Source organism: Numida meleagris, chromosome 2, assembly GCF_002078875.1.
Source record: "Numida meleagris isolate 19003 breed g44 Domestic line chromosome 2, NumMel1.0, whole genome shotgun sequence".
In the NCBI taxonomy this organism is placed as follows: domain Eukaryota; kingdom Metazoa; phylum Chordata; class Aves; order Galliformes; family Numididae; genus Numida; species Numida meleagris.
In genome coordinates this window covers 78893307-78914627 of record NC_034410.1, presented here as the reverse complement: position 1 = coordinate 78914627, position 21321 = coordinate 78893307, and the positions used below count along the sequence as shown (strand labels likewise).

Sequence of the window (21321 nt, the reverse complement as noted above, 5' to 3'; positions counted from 1 at the left end):
TTACAACATTAAAAGGATAGCAAGCTCATGAAGGAAATGAAGAGAGGTAGCAGTGACCTGAATACTTTTTTTAATATGCTTCTGTTTTGTTGTGCTTCTTAGGGGCATTACTAAAAACTGATGATGACTTAGTTGCACAAATGATCTTTTCACACCCATTTATCATTTGTTGATTGGTCAGAAGCAACCCACATCTTGAGCTTCACTATCTGAGGACACAACTCAAAGCACACATTTCATGAACATCTGAACACCTGCCTTTGAAAGTGGTGTCCTCTCTGGTCATTTTAATTGAGACTGCCAAAAACTGAAGGCTCCCAATGAAAATTTGGCAGGTGAATTTAGTATTTTAATTTATGAAGTCTACTATACCTTCACTCAGAGGGGGAAAGATGTTTCAAATAGTTCTCTTTATCAGGTCTACAGCACCAAGTTCAATGGTTAGTCTTCTAACAATTTACTTCTTCTGAAGTTCTTCTTCATTTATAGAATCATAGAATTATAGAATCATTTATTACAGTAACTTTCAATATGTGTTTAAAATGATATATAAGTGAACTACTAGGAGAAGAAAATGTAAATTTCAGCATTGCTGATTCTCTGTATTTGTGATGTGAAGTGTGCTCAATGCAACCAAAATCTTTTGTGTTTATTCAGTTGTGGACAAAGGAGTTTTATAACATAGCTATTTTTTATTGAGGCTGGAATATTTTGTAGGGTTAGATACTGTGTACTCATTGTACTGTGTACTCATCAACTCATTGTACTGAGCTGATAGACAAGCAATATAGGCAGGATTTTGTCAAAAGAGCTACAGATTGAGAAAATAAAGCACTAGAAAAGTGATCAGTTTATTAACAAAATGTTTTAAAATTGTTTGTTCATTGATATGCCCCTATTGATGTAGGAGATGAATTTTACACTTACATTTTTAGTAAAAGAGCTATCAAGAGATAAAGGGAAGTTACAAAAATTGCTGTATTATCTATCAGTTAGTGCTGAAGTATGGAAGTAGGCTCTATTCTAACATGCCATCTTAGAATTCTCTATTCTAAGAAACCATCCTGCTATACTACCTTGACTTGGTTATTTTGCCTTTACAACCTCCCTTTCCACCTACCATCCTTTACTGTATTTCCTTAGACTATAAACATTTAAAGGCATTTGCAATCTTTCTGTAAGCAATCTTCCACCCTGAACTTCATTCTTACAATGGAAATGTAAAAATGATGAGCAATGCTTTTATTCACAGATAAACAAAGACATTTTAATAGACACTCCTGTCTTGGAATACTTTTTATCACATAGGGCATTGGTCAAAGCATTCCAGCATTCTGGGAGTCATTGCATTTTTATTATTTTTTTTTTTCCTACTGGTGAACAAGCAACATGCTCAAGTAATATTGTCTATTTTTAGGGGACTGAATATGAGCTGATGCATGCAGTAGTCAGCAGCATCGCTAGTCCATCAGGTGGAGCCTGGGATTCCTAAAAAGAATCAGGATTTTGCTAAGTCACTTCTGGAAAATAATTTTAATCCAACAGACCTCAATGACTGTGGATTTCTACCTAGAAGAACAAAAATCAAGTTTTTTTTCTAAAGTCCTTGCAGTTTAAAAAAAAAAAAAAGTAAGGGAAAATGAAGAACAGATATTAGATTTTGAAATATGAACACTGTATGTTTTCTACTATGACATTTCTGGAAAAATCTTGATAGTTAACATTCAAGATAGCTTTTAAAAATTATAACAAAAATGCCTGAGAATTTCCTGAATTTTTATCAAATCTGAATTCATATTATTTTGACCTGGAGTCACATACTTCATTCCATTTCCTTCACAGACTGAAAACAATCTTTCCTAGGGGGAACTTCATGCACAGTTAAGCTTTAGAAAAAAAGATAAATAGGAGATTTCTTTAACTTCTCTGCAGATGAAAAGGCTTGCTGTCCTTCCAAATGCCCTTCCCAAAGAGAAGGTTGCACAAAAAGCACTAAACACCTGAGTAATCCTTTGCTAGATGAGATTAAAAAGCACAGTACCTGCTTGTATACCCACATGCTTTATAGTTGTTTCACACTATATTTGAGTAATACTCAGAGTGGACTATTCATCTTACCCAAGACTCTCTCATTCTTAACACTCTGCTGTCCTCCAGTAGTAGTGGAAAGGTCCTCTGGTACAGGCATAGGTTCATCTGCATCATCTGGGACATCACTAATCGGAGGACTTTCCTTTCCTGGTAGTGAAGAAAGCAGCATCGGTGAATCATCAAGCAGCCTCATTCTCAAATAATACTGTAAGAGGAACCACAAACCAAATAAAACTGAACAACAAAAAAGTTGTCAATTAATAACACTACCAAAAGCATGACATCTTCAAGACCAAAACCTGCTGTACTACAAGGAAAGCTGCTTTAGAATACAGGAGAATTGTAGCTGAGAGAAGAATGTGTGGCCAGGACCTCTTCAATTTTACTGAACTCTGGATACATAGTAACAAGTCTTAATTTTTTGGATGTTTTTCAGCTGTTCTGATCATCAGGCTCAGTTAAGCCAACACAGACTGATAGAGTATAAAGGGAATCAAATGGTCATTGTTTCTGCAAATGCTTCTGGAGTGCACATCCATTTTTGCCTCAACAACATGGTGAAATCTAACACACCAGTACTCTTGGACTCTAACAAAACTACCCAAAGAATAAAATTTTATCTTCAGCTGAAAATTCAACTAAATCTTCATCAAGCTTCACTAATACCCACAGATCAGGCTTTGGCTGTCCTTCTGCCTACAAGTAACTAAGTGCCTGCAGCTCCTGGGACCTCCCAAAACATGTGACGTTAGCAGGGGTCAGCCAAAGCATAACTTCAAGGGTTCTATAATCTCTTATTTGTAAAGAGGAAACAAACCTCTGTGTCTTTCACACATGATGTATTGTAGAAGAAATCAGTCTGGGGCTTTAGTATATTTTAAGTATAATGGAACCCCATTCATGCTGAACGCAATGCATTAAGGAAAATAACTCTCCTGCTAAGTAGTGCACTTCCAGAAACTGAGGGGTTTCTTGGTTTCCAGGATCAGGCACAGCATACATGTACTTCTCACAAGACTATCTCTGTCTTGCAGAGCTTCTTTTAAAGTGGTTTCACATATCTGCTTGCAAAACATGCCTTGGAAACAACTACCGAAAGAATTAAGTGATTAGTTTTCTTGACTATTCCTGAAAGATCAATGTTTGAATTAACAGCAAAGAAGGAAAAAGGCCCAGATCAGTATTTGAACTCAGTAACATTAACATATGACCTTTGTCTCCAAAATGGAGATGTTACCAATTTACAGTGATGCAATCTATTTAGACATGCTATGGCAATCAGCACAGCATCAGGAGCAGTAATTTCATGGCACAAAGGCCTAGAAAATAAGCATTTATTCTAATGAACATTCCCACATTAACACATGAACATTAATTAATTCTGAAATCAGTTCTCAGAAGAAGAAAAATTTAGACAAACATTACTTATATAATTGCTAACAGTCAGTTGATGCGGATTTGTTGTACAAGCTACTTGGAAAAAAGTAAGTGGCTTTCAGCCTCTTGGATGGAGCAGAGCAGAGTGCTTTCTGGTCTTTACTGATCATGGCAGAAAACAATAGGCAAGTTTAATTACCTCCCACATCATTTTGCCCTCTTCCAGGGGCCTAGAAAACTCGGGACTCTCTATGACAGTCCTGGTCACAGCTTCTTGCTCAGTCTGAGGGAAACACTACCCTGCTGTGCAATATGCTGTATACTCCCCATGCCCCAAGGGGCATGCAACTAAAACCCCCTCATACTGGGATAATCTGTGCTCTCCCCTTTGCAGGAGAAAAGTGTAGATGACTAAAATTCCAACAAGAAATACTGTTTAAAAACATCTGTCCTTAAAAACATATGTCCTTGAGAACAAAAGAACATTGATCTACTTGATACTCAACTTCCTCTAATGGCTGTAATCCTTTTGTGAAGATCAGCTCAAAATATTTGAAAATAGAGTAACAGCGGGGGAAATTCACTGCTGTGGTCTGCATTAGTGCACAAATAAAGGTTTAAGTGAATGTAATAAGTGTTTGGCTGCATTTCTTAATGATGCATCTATCAGATTGTACAGCAGTCCCTGAGATGAGGCGGTGAGAGCAGTGCTAGGTGAACTAACTGAAACTGTCCAGCCAGAGGGCTTGAGGACCGCCACAGGTCAGTCATGCATAGGCAGAAGGATGGGCTGGGTGACTTAGTAAGGCTCCCTCCGTCTCCAGCTTCTGTGCTGCATTCTTCAATGGACAAAATTATGCCCACTGAACATGAGTGCAGCAGTGATCATGGTTTGAGTAATTGAACAAGAAGGACTACGAATTTCACAGCAAAGGAGAAAATAAAAGTACATCTTTATGAGATTAAGGAATTTTAAGGAACTTCCAGCAGCTTTACTGATGCAAGTCCCCACACCTGCCAAACAGGTATATCTTACAGATGGGAGGTGTGGGTGAGGAGAAACAGTAGAAATATTCTAGGCTTTTCAACTCTCTCCTCAGTAAAAAAACAAAAACAAAAACAACAACAACAAACAAACAAATAGACAAACAAAAATCAAGAATGCTAATCTGAGAGTAAGAGGCGATCTGGTAAGAATCAGCTCTCTTGACACTACATCTAGTTTAGGGAAAATTGTTAAAAAATAATATTCAAAAGCCACCTGTAACTTCCAAGGTGCAAAGTGTGCTCCCAGTTACACAAATGGAAATTGATACTTTGAGTTAGCCTAGATTCAGAAGAACACATTACCTAAAAAGCTGAAGACTCTAATGGCTACAAACCCATATAAACAATATCAGAGCTATGAGAGAGTACGAACAGAAAACAAAACCAAAACATTATTAATATGTTGTTGAGCATCCTACAATAAGAAGGCAAAGGAGAATGTTTTGAAGAGAAGTCAATGCAATCTCTTGGAAGATGAACCTTTTAATAAATTGGTACTTTCATAGTTCATGGTGACAATTTGCATTTACTAAATAAATGTGGACCTTCCGTTTGTTAACTAAATAGCAGTTTGCCCAGATGGCATGAATCAGACAGCCTCTCAGACCTGGTAGGACAGAAGGATACGCTTCCTTCTTCACAGGAAACTGCAGCTAATTAAACTTAGCAAACTTGGCTTTAGTGACTCATCTCCCATCACTTGACTTTTTCATGCTACACATGATAGAGAAATTCCTGCATGCAAAAAGGCAGGGTAAAAGCAGTTGATTTAAAATAGATACTTTTGTTGAATTCTGCATTTTAGATTCCAGAGCATGATATTCATATTTAATGCCTTAACTACATCTAAATTGTTACACCATGATAGGTTCACTACCACGTGGTAATCTGACAGATATGCAAACTCACTAACATCCTTTTGCCAGTGAATTTAGAAATGGAAAGGGAGCGAGGGAAAGGAGGAACAGTTTCCCATTTACTTTCTAACAAGCGTGTCCAGAATAATGACTGGTCAAAGGGACAGAGGTTAAAAAAAAAAACACAAAAAACTAGTGGCAAATACTGGGATAAATTATTAAAATGTCACGTAATAGATCAAAGATCTATTTCATAGATATATTTTTGCTCAAAGGTAGTAAGTGAATCATAAACTAATTTCTGATGTTGTTTTGTAGTTGTTTTTTGTCTGTTTATTATTATTACTACATTTATAAAGAGCCATGTGAGGGAAATATAAAGACAGAAGAGCCATAGAGCTGAAGTTCTCTTTCTCGCTCTGCCACTGATTGACAGAGCCCTTAGCTAAGTCATAAATGCAAGTGACTTCAAATGCAGTTTGTGACACGTTGCCCCAGTTCATGCTGAAGCTCTGAAAGACAGTCTCAGGGTTCCAAACATTGCCATTCCTGTATGAAAATTTTCACAGCATGTCCTAACCTAACAGCGGTGCCTGGTAAGATATCTGCTCAGCTCCTTCGTACTCCAATTTCCTCATCTGCGCATTTAGTAGAGACATGAGGAAAGGGAACAAAGTGTTCAACCCGGTAAGGCTTTATGCTTCCCTTATTCCTATCAAAGTTTGCATGCCTCATGGTGATTTAACAGCCTCACTCCACTGTGGAAGCTCTTCAGTTCACATGGTACAATGGTGTTGATAGAACTGCAGCTGCTGAAAAGAAAGCCAGGACAAGATTTCTTACTGAAATTTAGTTCACTATGCTTTCACAAAGGAATGCTGGATTTATTTAACACCTGAGAGTTAGTTGTTTTGTATGGGAGTGCTGGAACGACTTAAGAAGCAGTGAAGCAAGAACAGCAATATATAGATTTTCTAGATGAGAGTCAGAACCCAGTTCATCTCCCTTTTTCTCTAATGGAATCTCCAACCAGAGGTGAATGAGGAAACACTCACCCTGGAACAGGAACCAACACTCAGGTGGTAGAAATCAGCCCAGGATATACTCATTTACACCTTCCCAGAATCTAGGGAGAATTTCAAATGCAAAACTCTTCCTCCTGCTTTTGTGAAGTGTGGCACAGCCTGGCAGGTGCTGGGGGGGATTTTTTTATGTTAAACATGGAAACATTTGTGCTGTTTTTTCATCTTCCTTAACTGTTATGCCCTAGAACAGAGAGAGAAAAAAAAGCAGGAAAAATACTGCTTGTTAAGTGAGATATTATCTGTGTTTTTTGACTCTCTTCTATGGGTGCCGGATACTGCTTGGTTAAATGTATGTCAGCTCTCTCCTCATTTCAGAACTGCAACTGCTTGCCTCATGAAATATCGCTTTCAGGAGAAGAATAAAAATTGTGAACTCTGAGGTGGTCACACAGTATTTCGGTTCCTCTAGGAGCACACAGTGCTTGGATTCCAAGAAGTGGGAATGCCTGTGCACATGTGCGGTTTGGCTCACTCATGTGAGCTTTGTATTCTGTTGGCCTGGCTCACCACTGCACACCTGAGTCAGCCACAGCTGCATAAAGAAAATGGAGGCAAATCACTGCTCTTCAGCTGAGAAGACTGTTTCTGGAGACCTATTTTATTTCTGATTAAAAAAAAAAAGAAAAAAAGCAAAACTCCTCAAACATTTTTTTTTAAAGCATAACCAATTGGTCTGGTGAACCAAGTCACCTAATTCCATATGCTCAGGGATTATTCTACATCTGATGAGCATTACTCACAGAGCAGGAAAAACAAATAGATTTTTCATCTGGCATGACAATCCCACATTCCTGAAACTGTGGAATTGTCTAACTGGTTCCCAATATAGAGTAGAGCTCCCTTTCCATGTGAGGAGGCATCCTAGAAGCATGTAGAATCCCAGGAAGAGGACAGGAGGGGGGAAAAACTCCTTTCTGGATCTGCCAGACTATGAGAAAGAAGTAACATGCTTGTATCTTCGCAGCCTCTACCTTTAAGGTTTAGTAAGACCTGATAAAGAGCCAGTATCTATGGAACTTAATCTGACAAACTCAGACTTGCAGAAGGCTGAGTTCATAATAAATGGAAGTAGATTTGCAAGTTCTTTATTTGTCCACTTGTTCACAAATACAGCTAAGGGTCCAATACTGCCTCTGCTCACAGAATTTATCAGATGAAATTATCAGCAGCTCAGTGACTGGAAGGGCAGGAAGAGGTTTATGTAGGTTTATGTCTTTTGTCAGAGGTAAAATTCCTCTTACACTGATATACTTATTTTTTTAAGGAGAATTATCCCTAATTACAGAAGAGTACTATTCTCCTCAGCATTATTTGGTAGAAATGCTAAAGGGTACAGCAAAGTATGGCAGTGATTCAAACTCTGGAAAACTTTGAAAGCTACAAATTATATACATGTATACATATTTAAATGTACACAAACATTCACATTGCAAAGTTTCCTGCAAATCTTTCCTCTCAAGGAGACAGGCAGACAGTAAAGAAGGCCAAATGACCTTCACATCCACTAGACTCAAATTAACATCTTCCACACATCTTCTCCTCACATCCAAGGAAAAGTATAATGCGCTGAAAGAGACAGCAAGTCTGGAACTCACATTATTTCCACTGTGAAAATGCCACATAGGTAACTGTGGGCATCCTGGGCAGTTTGTGCTGTTACACAGGAAGAGGAGATCAGAGCTCCTGGTCCCACACACTCACACGAGCAGGAAAGGGTTTCTGCAGCATGCAGAGTAGCTGGGTTCTAACCACTGCATGCCTCAAGGCTCTGAGCAGATCCAGTGCTTCGTCCACACAAAAGAGTTGTGGCATTAAAATCTCACTGCCTTTTCTGCTAGAGTTACTCATGCTCCAAAGACAGCAGGCGCAGGACATGCTTTATTTCATTTACAAATTGTTCCAGCTTGCAACAAAACGTTGATGTTAAGTATACCCAGCTGTAATTTTAAAATTGTTAACCGATGATGGGAGTGTAGCACGCTTCCATAGGGCTTACTAGGAACAACTTTCCTATACCAAACCTAGCTGAAAATCATCTGTAAGCATGAAGGATTACTATATTGCTGTTCTTTCATTTGGAAAATGTATCTGATTTTCAATTTCCAGGTGACTCTAAAAATTCTGTGTTCCAATTTTTGTGGAAACTCCTCAACATTTTTATAAAGAAGGTGAAAAAGAGAGAAAATTGTGTTCATATATTCCAGGAAAAAATATTCACAACATGGCCACCCACACTGGATCAGGACCTTCACAATCTCTTACACTTGGCCTCCAGGTCTTGAAACTGAGAGCCCAAGTGCTCTCTTTAAAAAGGAGCCAAGTGCCCAGCATGGCTGCCGGAAGGAGGCCTCGGTGAACAGGGCTCCAGACCGAACACTAAAAGTGAAAACTGAAAGCCATTAACTGTTGCAGCTGCTAACACATTAAGGAAACTGGGAAAGAGACTAACTTATCCCATTTCAGCTGCTGAAGCACTGGGGTATTAGTAAGTGTTGCTTTGCTAAGTTCCAGTACCAATTTGCTAAGGAATCCGTTTCCAAGTAAATTAAGAATAAAACTCCCCATAGGACTATCAATATGGGACTGCAGAATCCTATCCAAACCACCAGAGGTCAAATTTTAGAAACCTAACTTCTCTATTTTTCATACATTTCTCAAAATCACAGAATCACAGAATCACAGGGGTTGGAAGAGACCTTTAGAATCACCTACTCCACCTCCCTGCTAAGGCAGGTTCAAAAATATTATCATTCTGGATAAAAGCAGTTACAAGCTTAAAGTCTCATGTCAATCAGCCTTTTATTTAGTTTCAGAATCTTTGGAAAAAGTCAAATAACCCTATGCAGTAAATAAAGTTTGTTTGCTTTTAATTAGTATTTGCTCTCCCCCTCGTCTTAGTTTGTTCTGTATTTATTTTGCAACAATCAGAATTTTGCTCCCAAAAGAAAGAGTGTAAATGCGCACCTGACCACGCTTCAGGGATATACTACCAAAGGTTTAATGCAAAATTACTTCTATGCTGCTATATTCCCTTGACTTCTTTATTTACCCAGTTCCTTTCAGAAAATCCATGCACTGTTGAGCTTGATATTAAGTGATATCATTAATTATATCTCAATTCCCACTCTGGTTTTTAAAAAAGACCCAAAGCAGTTTTTATTGACAGGAAGAAAAACATTGTACTTTGCTAGAAAGATGAGCAGGAATTTAGGATTTTCTTTATAATGTATTCATTAAGGACCTCACCTGAAACCTGGGACATATCTTGAGCCTCATCTGTTTCCATTTTCCTCAGGTTATCTGAGAAGAGAGGAAAAGCCTTAAGTTAATGCAAAATAAGACACACATACACACATAGAAGAAGACCCCTCCCCCCCCCCAACACACACAGAAGGAGAAAGAAGGGGAAACAAAAAAAAAAGCCCTTTGCTATTTAACTATAAGATTATCTGGGAAGAATAATGTATTTTTCTCTTTATTTCCTCCCTGCATACTTGCTGGAGTATCAGACTGGCACAGACCTTGATCCTTTTAAAAACAGCATTACAAAGATTTATAAAAATATCATTACAAGCACAGGAGGACCAAATTTGTTATTTATTGTTAATTTCCCACTGCATAATAACCCAAAATGCAAACTGACTGCAACAAAATTAAGCAGAAAATTAAATGGCCCTGGGTCATTGTAGGCACAGAATTCATTCTCTTGGTTGATCCATAGTTATGTTCTTTCTAATTTACTGAGCATGCATCGATGAACCTTGAGTCAGCTTGGTGACACGCGTACAATCAGCAATCAAAAAACGAAGCAATTTGCTGAAGAATGTCTCATTTACCCAGGCAGGGCTGCATATCTGAGCAGCAACCGCCACTACCTCCATTAATAATGAATACACCTCAGGCAGCAGCAGATGGGCAGAACAGCAGCCTCAGGCGTGGGCCCCTCGCTGGTCCAGGAGCCCTTCCTGCAGACCACACCGGCCTGGCGCTACGCGGGGAGAAGTACAGCTCCCTAAAATAGCGAAACAGGCCCAGGAGAGAAAGGGAACCCGGGCCTTCCTGTTTTGCTGACAGATGGCTGGCTCCACCGCTTGGTAAGTCATACTGGGAAGCTCCTGCCCTCCTCTTGCGACACACCATGTTCCAAAGAGCGAGCGACCAGTGACCACAAACACCAGGGAGAAGCAGGCGGAGGGTTAGTGGGGTAGAAATAAAACTCAGGTTTGCAGAGGGCCCCGGGCCCCACACACCGGCTGCGGACAGCTGGTAGCCTTGCAGATAACACATGCATTGCTAGAGCAGGTAGTCCCAGCACAACCTGCTCCTGACCTCAAATCATGGTGTGGGCAGCTGAGGTGGCCTCAGGTGGGGAGGGGAAGAAGCCTGTAAGCACTTTGTGAGCTGTGGTGTGCTAGCTCACAGCTTGAGCCAGACGTGACTGACTTCACATCCCACCAAAAGAGGAGTTGGCTCTGTGCTGTTCCTTAAAACCAAGATACGTCCCCCATCAGCCATGTTTCCTGAAATTAAATTGCATTTTATTCATGGTTGGAAGCAGAGGAGGATGTGGTCTGGGTTCCTACAGAAAGGGCATCAAGGATATCCTAACGTTTTTAGCCCAGCTTGCATGATATCTTTAGTTTTTTTCCAAGTCTTCCACATGGTACCTAACAGACTGCAGTGGAGAAGTGCAGTAGCAGCAGTCATACATACTGATCACCTAAGCTTTATGGTCTCCCCATTACTTCTGAATGGCAGCAGGACATCTGAGAACCAATATACTGCTGTACCACCTTGCAAAAGCTGGCTTCCCTCATCTGATCCATGATAGAGTTGCATAACAAGGGAGTGGAAGCTTCAGGACTGCAGACAGAGTGGTTAGGGAACAGTTTTTAGCCTACAGACTTGGCAAAAGAGAACTGAATTCTCACAGAATGTGTACTGTGGCACTACTTAACGTTCAGTAATGCTTTGTTCGCATTATTCTGGTCTTAAATAATTCCAGACAAAATAATTTGTTTAACAGGTACATGTAATTCTCAGAAATGATTCCAGACATGCAAAATGTAAAAAGCCACCTACTATTCAACAATTTGCATCAGTTCTTATCGTACTCAAGAGCTTTCAATTGGCCCATTTTAAAGTAGAAGTTGTCAGTAGGAAATGCAGCTTCTCTTGCAAGAGGGAAATCCCAGCACCTTCCTACAAAATAGCCTGCTTAGTTATTGGAAATAAAGTGCATTTATGGCAGGTGGTATAGCACAAGTGCTCAGTATTATCTGCTATTTCTACTGCAAGTGTGACTAAACATAACAGAAGGGGGAAAAAAAGCCCATGCATTTAGTACTGCTTGTGAGGGTCACCTGGCTGCTATTAATTAATTGATTACTACATATTTTTCCACAGAGTACAGTGAACTTCAGTCAACCAAAGCAAACATCCCAAGAAAATCTCCACAAGAAGGGAATCACATCCATGAAGGGCACTTCATTCTTACTGCACCCACCTTTCTCTCTTGCTAGGGCTTTGGCAAGGCTGGGAGTGAAAACGGGAGGAAGAGGTGTCAAAAGCAAAAGATACCTTCTTTAGGGAATCCATGGTGCTTGCCATTTTTTTTTGTTTTGTAGACAAGGGCTTTTAAAAGCCATCAAACAATTTCAGTATTCCCAAATTTACCTACTCTTGGCATGACAGGCATTACATTCTGCATTTCTGCAACTTAGGCAGCACACTTCTACTGTACCTCTTCCTGCCTTTGGCTGCCATCAGACAGAATTCAGTATGAAAACACTCCCCAGTTCTTAAATGGTGAGATAAGGTGAGGTAAAATGAAGTGCATATAGATTTTGTTTTTTAATGGAATACTCCTTGGCTTGCTTTCCATGATAGTGGACAACTGCCTGTCCAAAAACTGATGCCCCCAGTTATCTAAGAGATGACTTCAGAGTTTATATGGATGATTTTAGGGCAGTCTGCAAAGCTGTTCCATTTGCTGGGGATGAAACATGGAGAGAAAAATAGAGACGGTGGAAAACTGAGTAGGGAAAGTTTTTTTTCTCTAAAGGTTACTTATAATAATTAAGTATGGTTCCTACATGTAGATGAAAATCCACAAGTGCTAAGCAAATTCATTAAACAAACAAACAAACAAACAAGATTAAAAATTCCTGAAAGTTGCTGAATCCTTCACAGGGGAAAGTCACACTCTTACACTACGGTATTTTATGGTATCTGGTAAATACCAATGAAATCCCAGCTAACTTCAGTGTAGACTCTGTATCAGCAAAGAAAACATGGCAGGGCATTCCCCCACCTCAAATTCTACAGTGACAACAGTGTGTTTAGTTTTGGCTCTGTGACTATTAAAAGGTTTTTACTTGGACATAGCATGACTTGGGTTAAATTTTAAGAGAACTTACTTCTTTGAATTTAGCATGGTAAATCTATTAATAGGAAACTATAGTGGCAACCCTGCCCATGGTTGGGGGGGGGGGGGGGGGGGGCGTTGGAACTAGATGATCTTTAAGGTCCCTGCCAGCCTAAGGCATTCTGTGATTCTATGATAAGATTCTATGACCTCACTTTCCTCCTCTGCTCTAGAATCAGTCAAAACATTGTCACCAACTATGAGGAAAGCACAAGAGAGCCCTACGTATGGATATCAGGATTTGTACCAAACTATTTATTTGATATCAATTTGTCAATTAACAGACCTTTACAAATATTTGCTTAGAAGTTCTTTTTTTTTTTTTTCAGGAAATGTTTATGACATGGGTACCCTATTTATTTTGGCAAGAAAAAGAATTGTTTTGTATTTTTTCATTTGAAGTTGCATCTACAGAATCAAATTTCCTACTAACAAAAGAAGTGTTTATGACCTCACTGTCTTCAATGCAGTCACATCCATTTACATTAGTAGGTAATTTAGGAGCCAAAGTCAGAAATCGAAAGATGGGTGGACAGCTGACCAAAGCAATCTTACTCTCAAGTGCTGAATGTGTGTAGCTCTCATTTATGGCAGGAAAAGGATAAGCACCCAGGTAATAATAGCTCTTTTTTCTCTTTAGGAATCCAAAAGGCTTCAAAGCTGACTCCCTTATTTGAAGAGCTTTAAAGTTCCCTCCAAAATGTATAAAACTACACCTTCATGTCTTTTCAGATGTAGAACTCAAACCTATTATGTTTTCTTCTTCACAATTCAAATAGCAGATCACAGGTGAAGCTATTGCTTTGGAAAAAGAATCAAATGTTGCAGTCCTGAGCTCTTTAGCCAATTAATAATAAACACACACTAAAACTGAGAAGCTATGCTGATTTTGTTTTAAAGATAGAAGCAGCTAACTGACCATGATCACACAAAAATTTTGGATTGAATTCAGTCGGCATTTGTCCAGGTCTGGCACAACCCTCAGCCCAAAAGAAAACATACGCGATTGATTCATCTCCTTGCAGCTCTGCAATGCAACTTGTGCTGCTTCTTAAGAATATATCAGAGTAAGCCCTGTGAATCACTGAGGCACTGCTTTATTTATACCAATTGTAAATTGCAACTACAAGTGAATTTGGGAACTTTTAGGATCCTGATTATAAATAGGATGAAGTCATTGCAAGGTCAAATTTTTCCAATCTCAGAATACACCAAATTAATTATTTGCAAGCCTTAATTTTTTATTTCATCCCATGTTTTACAATGCAAATTCAAAAGTGAACCTCCTTTTCAGGAAAATGTATTCTTAGCACTGATACAGTTTATTATCAATTTAAATGTATAAGCATGTTGTCCTTCTACAAACTCTACTCTCTTAAAACCAGTGGTATAATTCAATGGGATGGCCTAATTCAGTGCCAAAGAGTAACTCTTTTGCTTCCTTCTTTGTTCACCAGCTATGTAGTTATTGACTTCCCTGTGACAAGATGGGCTTCACACTCAAGACAATGGCATCTTTGGACTTGAAATCACAATTTTTGATATTCGTGGAGTTACTTTGGACTGGTGTACAGCACACCTTAACTCAGAGCTGGCCTTCCATCTACAAATACCTGTATAATACTGCAAGGAGGGCACATATGCACACCATGCCCCGCTGCATGGTTTCTATTTGGAGGTGTAGCCTTTCTGAGTAATCAGAAAGGTCCCTGGAGGAACCCTTTGGTCATGAATACATCTCTCAGGGGCACATACACTTTTACATGAAGGCTTAGAGCAGAAAACACGAGAAGTTTGGTGGGAAGCAAGAAGAACTTACTACAGAAGGCTTGAGTCCTGCAGGTGCTTTTGAAAGCACAGAACAAGAGTGGGTCACACGTTCTTCAGCAGCGGTAGCTCTGGGTTAACAGCGATAAAACAAAGAAGCAAGCTGGCAAGCCCCAGCCTCGCTTCCACAGCCACTGCCGGGAAGGAGCTGATTTCGCAACTCTAGCTTGTGCAAGCTGCCTGGCAGAAGGAAAAGGGACCGCTCACACAGGTCACTGGAGCAGCTGACCCTACGCGAGCGCTCGTGCAAGAGCGCAGCTCCTCTTTGTGGTCTTTGACATATCTCATTGGCTCCTAATCACATAGGCTGTAGCTTTTAAAAACAAAAATCCAAACCAGTAAGCAAAAGTATAAAACCCCAACCCACTTTACAACCTAAATTTTATGCAAAGTGCCTAAGATGGGTCCTAGATTCCACCACCCACAGAACACGAAGAAGTTGAATAAAAAAAATAAATAAAGTAAAACCAGGCTGCAGCCTGGAAAACACAGCAGGAACAGAACACCTATGGCACTTAACATATCTGATGGGAGAATCTGCACAATAACAACAGGTAGTGAGTGGTACATATGCTGCGGCATCAGCCCTTTTGTTTTTAAGCTGGGAGTTGCATCTACCTGCAGATCTGTACAGCGGCATTTCTAATTGCGCCAGTTCATCTTGACCTAATAGAACCAAGCCTCTCACATCTACCCGAGCTGATGGTTTTGAAGCGACAACCAAGTGAGGGGAAGCATAAAGACAGCCCTGTAGAAGAATTTAATCTTGACTTTCCTTTTCTTAAAAAAAGACATCATCTGACTTTTTTAGCAGGCTTTTTCCTTCACATATGACTTACCTCCTACAAACAAGTAAGCACAAACAGGAAGGCTGTTACATGTGGGTAAAAGGTAGTATGTATTGCATAACCAGTGCAAATAGCTGAAGAAAATTGCCAGAATCCTACAAACTGGTTTTAATTAAAAGTGTTCAGTATCTCAGCAAGCAGCTGATAATTAGCTTTATTATTATAATTTAATATGCTAGACTTCACAATCTTGTGCATGACTCTACTTTAGAATCATTTTAATTCTATTTTTAATTTCCGCCTCATCACATTGCCCAATGTAAATAATAACTACAAAGATGAAGGGTGGTCCTTTCTGAAAGCTGAGAGCTGAGAGTCATAATGAGCACGTCAGTGTCTTTCCACTCCTGTTTTAAAAACACTCTCGAGGTCTTCTAAAAAGTGCATTAAAAACTAAAAGTGTTAAAACGAAGTGGATCGTTTTTTTTCTCCCTTTATTCCACTCCTTCTCCATTAATTCCATATTCAGCATTTTCTGTGAAGCCTAGGGAGATGTTTAGTTTATTCAGTCTCTTCTCTAGTGTAAATTCTAGTTAACTACATGAACTGACAATACAATTATAAGCATGCAGTCAAATTTCAATGGGGAGCTCCTGTCTGCAAGATGAAGGAAGCACCGTAATTCAACACACAAGATTAAGAAAAGAACTCTGCTAACAGTACAGATTTGAAACATTTATATGTCTGGCACATGTAAAATTAATTTCCATGTTAGTGAACAATTGTGAGGGTGTAAGAAAAGTTGTCTCAGAGATCCTACATAATTCTCCGTTCTTTGGGAATTCTTTGTACAAGCATCGACAAATGATGAAGAGTGTATTTTGCATACATGCATGTGTTTCCCATATGTAATCCTATTAGCATTTGGCTGTATTGGCCTATATGAGGCATCAATTCCTAGTTAAAGGAGATTTTGAAAAAGTCTTCTAGAGTCTGTGTGCAAATTACTGGACTCGAGATCACTGCAAATATGAAAAAGTTCTTCCTTCAAGTTTTCAAATTGTAACCAGTCATTAAAATCAGTTGCATGATATGAGAAAAATATGGAGGTATATTTTCCTAATTAAGGCCGCATTTTATTAACTCATTAAACTCTGTCACCTTTTGCTTGATTTTTAGTGAAGAAAAGAGGAATAAATTCACTATTACAGAGAAAATGCACATATTTCCATCATATAAATAAAATGACTAAAAAAGGTGAGATCTGGAAATTGAGGCACTCAATCCAAGAACGCAGGACGTTCTCCAGTGACCCAGCTGATCTTTTGGATATTCTTCCAGAACTCTCACTCAAGAGAAAGCAAGTAGCTGATGCAAAACTGCACCTTTTGTGTCCATTTAAATAAGTATGTATGATTTAAAGGCATAGGATGTCTTCAGAACAGCATATCTAAATATGCAATAGAGAAAAAACAAAAGGATTTCTTTATGTCTAGAATTGTTACTGCCAAGCATCCCCAGCAATATATCAGTAGCTGATTTGTCCAAATTATAGGAGGTTTCAGTAACTCTGCTTCACGATCTCAGAATTGCTTCCTAATTTCTCTTCAAACTGTTCAAGCTGTTACGGATTATTAAAGGACATTACCAGCCTGAATGAGCATATTAAAGATCCGTGTGAATTTTTTTTCTAAATAAACCTAAGAATATCTCCTAAAATTACTATAATTGAAATGAATTAGCAAGTTTCTCCACGCTATGTGTTTCAGTCAACTCTCTCTGCTTTTGCAAATATTTTGGAGCCAATCCACTACTGATGATTCCAGCTTTATAATGCAATTGCTCCACTGTTCTCAGTGAGTTGACACAAGTGGAAAAATGAAGCAATGCAGCGAGGAATCAAACCTATCATACAAAGAAGTTCCTCTTTTACTGAGAAAGCTTGAGCAACTGGGATCAGAAGAAGAAATTTAGATCTTTCACATGAAATATATTTTAAAATAAGCTAAAGTAGTAGACATTCTCCATATTAAAAAAAATAAAAGGCAATTCTAGTGCAGATGCTCTTCCAAATATGCAATCTGAGTGGCCTTCTGAGGCATTTATTCCAGAAGCACAAGTGTGCTATGCATGTCCCAAACCTGCGCTGTCCCATCCACGTGAATTTTCAGCGGCACAAATACGGTTCAGAGCATGCATGTATCTTTCCAGGACTAGGACCTTACCTTTGCAGCCATCACACTATGTTGGCAGTGACCTGCCCAGTAAAAAAAAAAAAACTGCAGTCTTTTCTTATCCATGAGCTTAAAGCATCGAGGAAGGTGGGTCTTAAGGGAAAAGGGTGAGGCAGACATTGGGTTTTTAATAAAGATACATCACAGCGTAATGTCTGGGGCCAACATAATTCTGTTTAAATTTAGGGAGCAAACGCAAGTTTTGTTGACTACAAGTTGTTGTTATGTTTATGTACAGATTACAGTGTTAGGAACAACACACCACAGCTGACCTGGAAGCGGCGAGTTTCCCAGCTGGAGTCAGTTTTGCTGGATAGCCACCGGGGAGGTGAGACGTGTATAGCCTCTTTGGATGAGTGGAAGGTGCTGTTTAAGAATTACCATAAAACTGAGAAGATCAAGGCTGCCTATCTGGCCTCAGATGGAATTCACACTTTTCTCTGAATGCTGTAGCTCCCCAGCAGGAAAAAAATAGAATATTTGCATTAAGGCAAAAATGCCCATGAGGAATAACTCTTTTATATTCTGACTCTTGCATTGAGTTTCAGGCACCTAACAAAAATATTTCCCCAAAAAATCATATTCCCAGAAAAGCTTTAGGAGTCCTTACCTTCCACTGACATAATAGACTGCTGGCATTCTTTAGAACAAATCTAGCAAATACATTTAACCCAACAATTTTTTCCAGCAGTGCAACTTCCCCCACTCCCCTTTGTTTTTAGGGAAGGATTCTGAGAAGAAAACATCATTCCCAAACCTTTCTTCTATGGGATTTTTAACTTCCTAGAATAGCGTGGTTTGTCACTTTGAAAGGGGGAATTCCATGGGAGTCCACTACGATGTCGGCCACGTATCCTCCTTTACACACATAAAGATGACAACTTTTTCTAAAGACCCCATTATTGCTACACTACATTTTACTACTTTATTATGTTTTCTTTGGTCTAATTCTATTACTTTTAATAATAGTAGAACATAATGACTGGTCAAAATGTAATCAAGTACATATGTGAGTCTTGACTGTAAAACAATAAAATTCACTGTGGACCCAGATCTTTTTACACATAAAACATATTAAAAAATCCCACAAGTCCTCAGTGGAAGTTTTTCCTGACAAAGAGCCACACAATTAGGCTATGATCCATGACTTTTGATATCCTCTGGACTTTAAAAAAGTTGCCAAAAATGATCTGCCAGAATAGTATTCAATTCATTATGCCCTTCATTGTTTTCCATCCCCTAAATGCAAACCGGACCCACTTCCTTGTTTTCTGTAAGATTGCATTGATAGTTTAAAAGTAGTATCTAAGCTCAAATAAAACAAGCCTGGAAATTTTTTGGCTTGATTTTGGAGTTATCCAGTTTTAATGATGAGAAACAAGCTTTGCCTTGTTGTAAAACTCTGTGGATTGATTCTCCACTTCTATTTCTGCATAGCTATGCAGTCAGTGGAAGTGGCAAGCAAACCAGGTTTTGGGTATTAGCCTCCACAAGGGAAAACTGCTACGGTAACACCGAGATGGAGACTCTAGCATTTTTATTGTACTCTGCACGTAGCACAAGTGACAAACATGTCATTGATGCTTGTATAATGAAAAATACAGGTATTTCCAGAGCGAACCCGGGCAGCCAGGGGCCAAGGTGAGAAGGTGCAGGTGTACGGCAGCCCTGTGTCCCCGCTGCTACTCCTGCATGTGTGACCTGCAAAATCACATTGACCCACTTTGCTCACCGGGAATTGGGAGCCAGTCTGGGAACACTCAGCTGGCAGAGGGGATGCACATAGGACCCGTGTCAAAGCATCTCCAAGTCACCGTGAGCACGAAGGGCAAAGAGGGATGCAAGTCCCATAGTGTCTTCCCATTGCTATGGTGGAGCAAAGAGATCAGTGTCTCCTTACCGAGGCCCACCACTCCTTCCCACCGGAATTAGGGCAGTAAGTGGAATTCCATATTATGCCTCTGCCTTCCTGTTGCTTCTCTGGAAGCCATACCCCGGAGGTGGGTGACTCCTGCAGATAGTGCAGCAGGGTTGAAACCCCGGCTCCGGAGGATGACCAGCACTGTGCTTCCACCGACTTCTGTATGGTTCCCATTCCCACTCAGTGGATAAGCTTGCTTTCTTCTTGGCCTTTTATCATCAATTTACCTCACATTAAGGGACATCTTTCGTAATTCTTAATATATTTTCAGATGTGCTGTACATTGAGTTCCAGGTTTAGATTAATTTATCCCTTTCCAGCCTGTCCCCAGTTCCCAAAAATAAAGAACATTCAACTAGTCAACAAGTGTAATATTTGTGAGAAAATATTTAAGGTTGGAAGCAAGTCTGGGATAACAGAAACGTGAACTAAGGAAAGTGCAGAGCTCTGCAGTATTTCGGACACTTCCCCCACACAGTTCTGCTAAGGACAGCTATCAGATTAAGAGTGGCAGCACATGGTCTGTGCTTAGTTTCTCATGTCCACATGCAGCAGTTTCAAAGGCTTTGATAAAGCAGTAAGGCACACAGCCACATAACTCCTGCTTGGGAGAGCTCTGTTAAGTATGGAGGGATCCTTTTTTGGGAGTGGGAGGACTGGGAAGAAATGAGCAGGTGGATATACATTGCACTATAAGCAGCATATACTGTATTTTTTATTCAGTCTTAAAGCAAACATAAGTTAAAAATCAAAGGAAAGCATACTGATATTAGAAAGATGCTCCTACATAGGAGAGAGAACACCTTTTGGAAAAGGCACATGCTATGAACTACTGTGTGTTACTGTTACATTAACACCAAAGAAGAATACTGGGCTTCACTTTTTTTTTGTCTTAAATTTTCCCTCACTAGAGGAGAGAAAGAATAAACAAAGTTAGTTAAGGGTAAAAATTTGCTTTGTAAAATCCAAAAGCAATGGCATTTTCATATAAGAAAGCCTCTCCATCCCTAATTTCTCCATTTCACTAAGACTCTGAACCCCTAAACTATGCAATTCACCGGGCAGGCGAGAGCAGTACAGTAAGGCGGCCACAACCTGCCCCGGCAGAGTTAATTCAGACAAAGTCTGTCAAAGTATTTGGAAGGATTTTTACATGTGTTTTCTTTTTACACATTTTCCTTTATATTTCATTTATAATGTTTAATAGACAGCCACACTATTTGGTACTCCAGTGTATATGTGAGCAGTCAACTGAAGCTAGCAGAGTGCGTCTTTTAAAGGATTTGGCCCTTACAATGCACTAAAGCCTTTAATTTTAAAACTAAATTATTGAAGTCTGGCAAATGGGTTGCAAAGATGAATGCATGAATTATAATCAGAATTAGATATCTTTTTTTCTTTCGGACTGCTGGACAGTAACTGCATATGGATGTAACATTTGTGGCATCCAGTTATTGAAAAGAAAAACATGGTCTGGAAGGTCTCATTCTAACTTCTCATCCCTACCTCCAAGCCTTTGAAAACGCCACTTGCAGTGCTATGTGTTAGCAGACTCAATGCAGAAAAGAAAAGGAAAGAAAAGGAGAGAAAAGAAAAAAGAAAAGAAAAGAAAAGAAAAGAAAAGAAAAGAAAAGAAAAGAAAAGAAAGGAAAAGAAAGGAAAAGAAA

The 21321-nt window shown here is 39.3% G+C and overlaps 1 protein-coding gene across 10 annotated transcripts in view; it reads right to left on the bottom strand.

Moving 5' to 3' along the window:
- IKZF1 (IKAROS family zinc finger 1) overlaps positions 1 to 21321 on the bottom strand; it is a 73135-nt gene that overhangs the window by 50290 nt on the left and 1524 nt on the right. For all 10 annotated transcript variants that reach the window (XM_021386915.1, XM_021386912.1, XM_021386909.1 and 7 more), the window contains exons 2-3: positions 9704 to 9757; positions 2119 to 2238 (exon numbers count right to left, since the gene is read on the bottom strand). In XM_021386915.1, the coding sequence (XP_021242590.1) occupies positions 2119 to 2238; positions 9704 to 9743 (160 nt within the window). In that variant the 5' untranslated portion in view covers positions 9744 to 9757. The remainder of the gene's footprint in view (positions 1 to 2118; positions 2239 to 9703; positions 9758 to 21321) is intronic.